Source organism: Rhodamnia argentea, chromosome 5 (assembly GCF_020921035.1).
Source record: "Rhodamnia argentea isolate NSW1041297 chromosome 5, ASM2092103v1, whole genome shotgun sequence".
NCBI lineage: Eukaryota > Viridiplantae > Streptophyta > Magnoliopsida > Myrtales > Myrtaceae > Rhodamnia > Rhodamnia argentea.
This window is the reverse complement of record NC_063154.1, coordinates 11,405,231-11,413,193: the sequence shown is the minus strand read 5'-3', so window position 1 is coordinate 11,413,193 and position 7,963 is coordinate 11,405,231. Positions and strand designations below refer to the sequence as shown.

Genomic DNA, 7,963 nt, shown 5'->3' with positions numbered 1-7,963 from the left:
GAACCCATTTCTTTGAGCTTGTTGTTGCAGTTTCTTCTTCTTTCCTTCTCAGGTTATTTCAAGAACTTGAGAAGACATTTTAAGATGCCCCGGCCCAAAAGAAAGGGACGATCATGGATCACTAGAAAGGAACGAGTAATCCCGTTTATCATCTGAGTAGGATTCTCGTCGGCCTCCCAAGATCCTCCGAATTTGGCAAAGACTGTACCTACGATTTAAATAAGTGATCAACCGCTTGCTTCCTTTTTCCGGCCGACAGACATCAAACAAGGCCAGATGGTGAATGCTCCTCAGTCCAATTATGGATCCACGACTCGAGCATTGCTCACAATTTTCAACCGCATACCGAGGAATTTTGAGCTGCACCATAAGTTGGCTCGACAAAAAGCAAGTCACGGCGACTTTCTATTGTTCATCAAATCTGGATTTCTCCCCATTGAACTGGCTACTAGCAAAACCAGTGATGTTCAGACCCAATATGAAAGCGGGCAACGAGGGACTCTTCCAGCAACTTGTGCATAGATGCAGACTTCCTCCTACTTATCCACCAGCTTGAATTCCCCAACCGAACTGCATATGATGTCCAATCGCGGCATTAAATGACATCCTCTTCAGAAATGCATCAATTACTCCAAACACTGAAGCGACTGAGCAAGCGTACCTTATGATGCCTGTCCACCAATCCCAAAAAGTGCTTTAATCATTGGGTAAATGGCACAAATGATCCCTCAATTTTGACCCAACGTGCAATATGATCCTTAAATTTGTTAAATTTATTCAATTATGATCCTGGACTTTTGGTTCATGTTCAACTTAGTCCCTAAACTGTATGAAAATATTCTATATTGTCCCCGAACTTGTCCTTCAATTAATTTAAGTTCAAGGACAACATTAAATATCTTCATAGAGTCCGGGGATTAAATTAAACATATACCAAAAATCCAATGACCGTATTAAAAGTTCAAGGGCGACATTGTAGATGAAGTTATGTTTAGAGATCACATCGCAAATTAAGTTCAAAGTTCATAGACCATCCGTATCATTATCCCTTTAATCATTCATAGTCCACATTTGGAGTCTTGGCAAATTCAACACTATGAATGTGCATTGACTCTAACAAAAATTTTCTAACATATATGGTCACATTACTATTTTTCTTTTTTCTGCTCTGGTCCTATTCTATTTTACCGTGTATGCTATGTGTGTGCGCAGGTTGCAAAACCATACTCCCTTCTCACCCGTCGCCACCCCAACTCCCCCCGAAAATGGGAATTTGAACCCCTCACCTCCCCCTTCTCAAGTAAGAAGAGTAGACACTAGGGCAAACCCTCCGTGGTTGATCACGTGGCTAGTTAGAGAGGCCAAACATGTCATATATTATTAAGTGACAGAAATAGAAGGAGGTACCCAAAAAAATTATTCAAGAAAGATGTGCCTTTATGGGAGAATAACTTTTTCCTTTTTTAGCAACACAACTTTCCCTTTTTGCAACAATCCAGAGAACCCGAATCTTATCCGGTTCAACTGAAATGGTCAGATCGGTCTGGGCAGTTTTTGACCCCTAACGGTATGAGAAAAAAAAACGTTAAGTTAAGGAGTAAAATGGTCCCTTTTTGGGATTGTGAACCGGAACGAAGGCCTGACTGGTACGCGGTCGAACCTATTAAACCAATCAGTCGGGGTTTTCAAATCATTAATGAGGAGCGTTTTCCTTGCATTTTGTCGAGCATATTGAATAAGAAATTGTTCAATTTTTTAATCGATTAGTCACATTGATAATTTATAAATTCTTCTTAATACGGCCATTTAATGAGTATCGAAGGGACATTATATAGGTCATTGTGGGCATAAGGACACTCCAAATGCCAATATTTATATACGGTGCTCACTTTGGTGCCAAATTTTTTTTGAATCGCTTAAGTGCCAAATTGAAGAAAAAACGATTACTCAAAGAAATTCGCACCGGAGTTGTCACCTAAATAATCGTTTTTCAAAAAATTTGACACTTAAGTGATAATAAAAAATTAGCAACAAAGTGAGTGCTATACATAAATATTAGCACTCGAGATGTCCTTTTGCCGGTCATCGATAAAGTTGTTAGATACTTCAACTTGTATTGCATTTTCACAAAAGGGTCATAATTCTATCTTGAGAATAATTACCAAAAAAGTGTTAAATTTATTATAATTATGTCAATTCAGTCCTTTTTTTTTATCAATCAAGTCATAAACATTTTGCATTTGTGTCAATTCAATCTATCCGGCCAATTTTGATAGGAAATCTCTAGCACAGACGACGATTATTCTACGTGGCGCGATCTACACCGACTTACACAATTTTCAATTATAATTCAATATTTTTTAAAATTTCTTATTTTTTTCCTTTTATCTCTCTCTCTCTCTCTCTCTCTCTCTCTAACCGATTAATGGACCTCGACGACCGGCCGCAGTCGACCCCATGACCCCGGCAAAGCTCGCCCTAGCCGGCCACAAGCGAGGGCAAGCCTCACTAGCCCCTGGCGAGGCTTGACCTCACCCTCACCTATGGCCGGTCCTTGAAGACCGGCAACCAACCAAAGGAAGAAGCAAGGGAAAAAAGAGAGAAAAAAATAAAATTAGAAAAATATTAAATTGTTATTAAAGATTTTCCACATTGTGAGATTGTTTCTAAAGGGAATTTAGCTGACAAGGGGACCCGCTGGCTTTGCTATTTAACTAAGGAACTGTTTTTAAGGGAAAATGTTACATAAAGTCCACGCCCATCTTTAAAATGTCCTTAACCCTGGGGCCAATTTCTTAGAAGTAAATTTTTCGCAAAGGTCCTTGTACTTTTTCACCACGGTCAGAGAAAGTGGCCTCAGCTTATCCCCAAACACCAACAACGGCGTGGGTGTGAATTAAGTACACTAGGATCATGTGAGGCGAGATCACATTCATCGTTATACCAAATGGATCTCACATGAAACTCGCCTCATCCGACGATGTTCATCAGTTGGGTTCACATGTACTGGACGCACCTAAAGATTCCGAAATTGATCAACACATCTCACCAAGTATTTGCGGTCATTATATCTTCTTCTTCTTCTTTTCATTTGTGTCGAGTTTAAAGAATCCGTCAGGCATCAATCTCTCGCATCTCAACTCAAATTTAGGTGTCTATATGAGTATTGCATATCTACTAGGACTCAACTCACATGGACAAAACGATCCTGCTCAGAGACGAGCTTCGAAATGGAGAGCAAGTCTTTTCAAGGAGGAAAGGCAATGGTGATTGACATGAATGGCCTGTCCCTTCCAAACTTTCAAAAAGAAGCTGAAAAATGTCAACCTTTCCTTAGTGCTCTCAAAAAGGACCAGACCAGACCCAGAACGAGGAGGTTGAAACATGTGAGTCAATGCATCCCCTCAATTCCAACCCCAAAATAGGAGCCACCACAGTGGAAAAAGGATCATGATGCCCAAACCAAAGTTTTCCGAGAGGTTCCATGGGGCCAGAAAATCGTACTCCCATTGGAATGTCAGATTCATCTTCGATCTCGAGCGTTGGTTCTATTCGCCGTGGAATAGGATGTTCTTTGAAAGAGCACCAGTGTCTTGCCACACGACCGATTTCTTGATTATGGGATGACTATGTGGAAGAGCGATTTCCGCGATCTTCAAATGTTGTGCATACTATTGCCTGTGAGAACCACAGATGTATTCTTTCGACTTCGTGACAGAACGACACGAGCAGCATTCACTAATTCTCTTCCAGGACACGAGACACACGTTAAAAAGAAATAAGGGAATGTACATTTTTCCACCCGCAACTTCACCACTAGGATTACAATAATGCAGCTCTCAGACTCTTCTTTTTCCCAGGAGACAGGGGAAAACCTCCATGTCTCCAATGAAGTCTCGCTACAGTGGTACAACAATTGGCAAACAGAGCCTTTTCGAGGGACTACTGAATGGGGACGACACCCTCTCGTGCGAAAATTTTGGTACAAACCTATCTCCATAGGATCAAACAATCACTGTTCTCTCCAACATATCAACACATCACTTGAATAGAGTTGAAGAAAGTCTTCACCGATCGATGACATGATTCTTGGGTTCATAACAGTTTTACCTTGCCAGAGGCGAATGTTGGTTGGCTTGGCCCTTTTCCTGCCTCTGGTGCAGAGGGGACCGGTGGTGCAAGGGCTCTTGGCCACGCCGATGAGCCAGAGGATGAGAGGAATGAGCCCTGGGCTCGATTGCTCTCTCGCTAGAAGCTTTGAGCTGTTCTAGTGTCTCCACAACTTCTTTCATAGATGGACGGCATTTCGGCTCAGGGCCAAGGCAACGTAAGGCGAGCTGAGCCACTTGGAATACGGTTTTTGCAGGATATTTTCCCTCCAGGTTAGAGTCCATAAGGGATTTCAGCTTACGCCTATCAGCTAAATATGGCTTGACCCAGTCCACGAGATTATGTCTTCCACTTGGGCGATTGGGATCGAGCGCCCGCAACCCCGTGAGTATCTCCGCCAATACCACGCCAAATCCATACACATCGCTCTTGACATACAGATGCCCTGCAATTTAATCAATCCACACAGGGTAAGATCACGTTGCTCGGACAATGGTCAAGCATTCGTTTGATCATAAATTTATCAATTACCTGTGGCCATATACTCTGGCGCAGCATACCCGTATGTTCCCATGACACGAGTAGTCACATGAGATTGACTAGCAGAAGGACCCAACTTCGCCAATCCAAAGTCCGATAACTTGGCATTATAGGACTGAAAAGAAGGAAAAAAACTTAGTCAAGTGAGAACATGTCTGACAAAATTTGTCATGGGTAAGTACTTTATTGCCAATGCATCGCTGAGGGAGTTTTTGACGACTCGCTGATGGGTTTTCGCATCTAGTTCAAGATAACATTGTTCTTACCCCGTCGAGGAGTATATTTGAGGCCTTGAAGTCTCTGTATATCACTTTCTTGTCCGATGTATGTAGAAATGCAAGGCCTCGAGCAGCTCCGAGGGCGATTTTGATCCTTATTTCCATTGGAAGAGGCTGAACAGCCGAGCCCCCTACAAAGATAATTCCCATGGTCAACTAAAAGACCGAAAATTACCTGTGGTTTATCAAAACAACATAATGTCCTCATTAAGCTGACTTTGCAGCGCCACAAAGCTTTCTACTTTAAGAGGTGCTTACTTCCGAATAGATGGTTCTCTAAGCTGCCCTTCTGCATGAATTCATACACAAGGAGCAGCTCTTTGTCTTCATAGCAGTATCCCAATAACTTCACGAGGTTCGGATGAGAAAGCCGTCCTAAGAAATGTATCTCGGACTGCACAGCAAAACAACCAAAATTTATAAGGAACGATACCAGTTGCACCTATGAGCAAGAAATAAATGAGGGCCACAAAATTTTTCTTGTTTACTTGATAAACTAGTTTGATTAGCTCACTCTACCATAAACATGTTATCCTATTCTGCAACTGAATTTTGTGAAGACAATGAATTGAGTTGAATCGGCGACACGCCCAAGAAGGCAGAACCCTCCCACATGTTAGCAACTCCGGTCCTAAGTCTTTTACCTCCTTAATTTTGTTCCGGAATCAATTAAGAAGTGCAATTTTTTAGTACAGAAACAGCCTTATGTTTGTACATAAAAGGCCAAAAGGGCGTGAACAACTTCGGAGAATTTAAAGGTACACTCCACCCACCGGGTCCATAATATAATAAGTACGCGAAGCAATGAAATCTTACAATGAGACCAAGTGACATTAACAAACTATGCGAAAAGATAACAACAAAGAAGCACAATCTGAAAGACCACAGGAAAAATAGCATCTAAATCATCATAGAACATAAAGATTCCACATTGTCTTTCTGAGTTTTGGAGATTAACCTGCCATTCCTCAACACCCTGCAGGCTTTCGGAGTTCAATTTCTTCACCGCGATCACAGATCCGGTGCCGCTTCTTGATGAGGGCTTCTCTTCGAGCCAACCTTTGTACACTTTGCCGAATCCTCCTTCACCGAGCACCATATCGACTCTGAAATTCTTGGTTGCCACCTTCAACTGCGAGAAAGTGTAGATCTTCAGACTCGGGTGCGCCAAGATCTGCCCATTAGGAAAAGCCTCATCCCCGCTTGACGCGGAGAACCGGCTGTTCCGAGAGAGATTGCTGCCTCCTGAGGATGTGGTATTACTGGTTGTCTGGGAGATGACCTCTACAAGCACACAAGCCCAAGCAAGAACACCAAAGATAATTAGAAAGTCAAGAAAGACTGGTGGCATCATTATGAATTGAGACAACTAAGAATGAGTAAAGACAACCAAATCAGCCCAACTGCTGGCTAAGGAAGGACATTTAAGAAAACTACAGGGACAAGAACCACAAGCACAGTAAAATTGAACAGATGTTGGCACAAATAAGTCGCTTGAAACGGGATAATGAACATGGTCTGACCAACGAAAAACAGAGAGAAAGTACAAACCCTCAAATCATAGGGTGAAGCAGAAGAAACCCAGATGAAAGATAATTGGATAGACCAATCAAATTCACACAGACAACAAAAGATTAGCCGCAGTAATCGTCGGTGGGCACCTGAAGTGAAATGATCAGGAGTCACAGAGGCTGGCTCTTCAGCTGGAGAGCCACAGCAATTCCCCATCTGAACCTACTTATTCTATTCCTCCCTTCCTTCCTTCTTCTTCTTCTTCGGGATCTTATGCAGACTGCGAGCCGAAACGAACCTTCTCGTATCCAGGTTCAAGCAAAAGAGGAAAGCTCAAACTCACAGAGAAAGAGCAAAGCAGCAACCTCCTCAGAGCAACAGGGTCTTCTTCTTCTTCAACCAATTGATCTCTCTCTCTCTCTCTCTCTGGTCTTGCTTCCTTTTCAATACTCTACGTGCCTAATTCACCGTTGACTCGAACCCCTCCTCCCTCTTTCCATTACCACTCACCTCCGGGTCCATCTCCACGCCACTGTGGTTTTTTTTTTTGTTTTTTAAATTACCATCTTGGTGTAAGAAGAACCCATTTCACATTCAGCAGTTTCCTAACTCCTGCAGCTAAAACCAAGACCGAGTCTTTTGTTTCTTGTGGCATTAAAATAGTGGCAAAATGAAGAATAAAAGAGAGCGGTGTCGGGGTTGAAGTTGAAGAAGGGGGTGGTCCGCTCTTCCGCCGGGGAGAGGTGGTGAGGAGGTTTCGAGTCCAAGTCAACTTGCCGTGTCCGAGAAATTTCGCCCGGTCAAACTTGACAAAATTTCAAGCCGCAAGAAAGCGACACTGCGAAAATGAAATTCCAACAAACAAAAATGAAGTTAATATTGGCGGGCCAGCTGAAGCATCGAATGGAAATTGGGAACCTGCCCGGATATTCCGCTTTCATATATTTTTTTATTTTTTTGCCTTTCTTTTTTCTCTTTTTTTTTCCTTTATTTTTTACTCACAGTCCAAATCTAAAGTTGTGTTAGCGTTCCAAGTGACTAGTAGAATACTCAAAGATATTCATTCCCACCAAAAAAAAAAAAAAAAGTACTCAAAAATATTTGCATGATGAGCGAGTCTTGAATTAAGAAGGAATGAGTGCACTAGTAATCCTAAAACTTATCACGAAAGTGGAATTAAGTACAAAAATTTTCAAAAAGCATAATTAAGTCCTAAAACTTGTCGAAAAGTGCAGTTGAGTCCTAAAACATTAAAAAAAAATACAATCAAGCCCTAAAACTTGTCGGATTAGTGAAATCAAGTCATTCTCGCGATATTGCACTATTTGAAAGTTTTAGAATTCTATTGCATTTTCGCGATAAATTTTAGGGCTTAATTACACCTTTTGAAAGTTTTAAAACTCATATTGCACTTTGGTGATATATTTTAGGATTTGATTGCACTTTTTAAAAGTTTTAGGGATTGATTGCACTTTCATGACAAATTTTAGGATTTTTAGTGCACTTATCCTAATTAAGAAAGG

General features: G+C 41.6%; 1 protein-coding gene across 1 annotated transcript; it reads right to left on the bottom strand.

The window, feature by feature from the left end:
• Positions 1–3,751: 3,751 nt before the first annotated feature.
• On the bottom strand, positions 3,752–7,081 carry LOC115726958 (probable serine/threonine-protein kinase PIX13). The gene is made up of 6 exons (XM_030657061.2): positions 6,590–7,081; positions 5,887–6,212; positions 5,187–5,322; positions 4,917–5,059; positions 4,642–4,765; positions 3,752–4,555 (listed from the first exon to the last, which is right to left on the bottom strand). Exons 1-6 carry the CDS (start codon positions 6,654–6,656, stop codon positions 4,107–4,109), a joined length of 1,245 nt encoding a protein of 414 aa, XP_030512921.2. The 5' UTR covers positions 6,657–7,081; the 3' UTR covers positions 3,752–4,106.
• Positions 7,082–7,963: the final 882 nt, after the last annotated feature.

Excerpts from the sequence above, each read along its gene's own strand:
- LOC115726958 (XM_030657061.2), bottom strand. The coding sequence starts at position 6,656 with ATGGGGAATTGCTGTGGCTCTCCAGCTGAAGAGCCAGCCTCTGTGACT. Across the intron at positions 6,213-6,589 it reads TCCTGATCATTTCACTTCAG|AGGTCATCTCCCAGACAACC; the intron begins GTGCCCACCGAC and ends GTGTGCTTGTAG. Across the intron at positions 4,766-4,916 it reads CAAATATACTCCTCGACGGG|TCCTATAATGCCAAGTTATC; the intron begins GTAAGAACAATG and ends CCTTCTTTTCAG.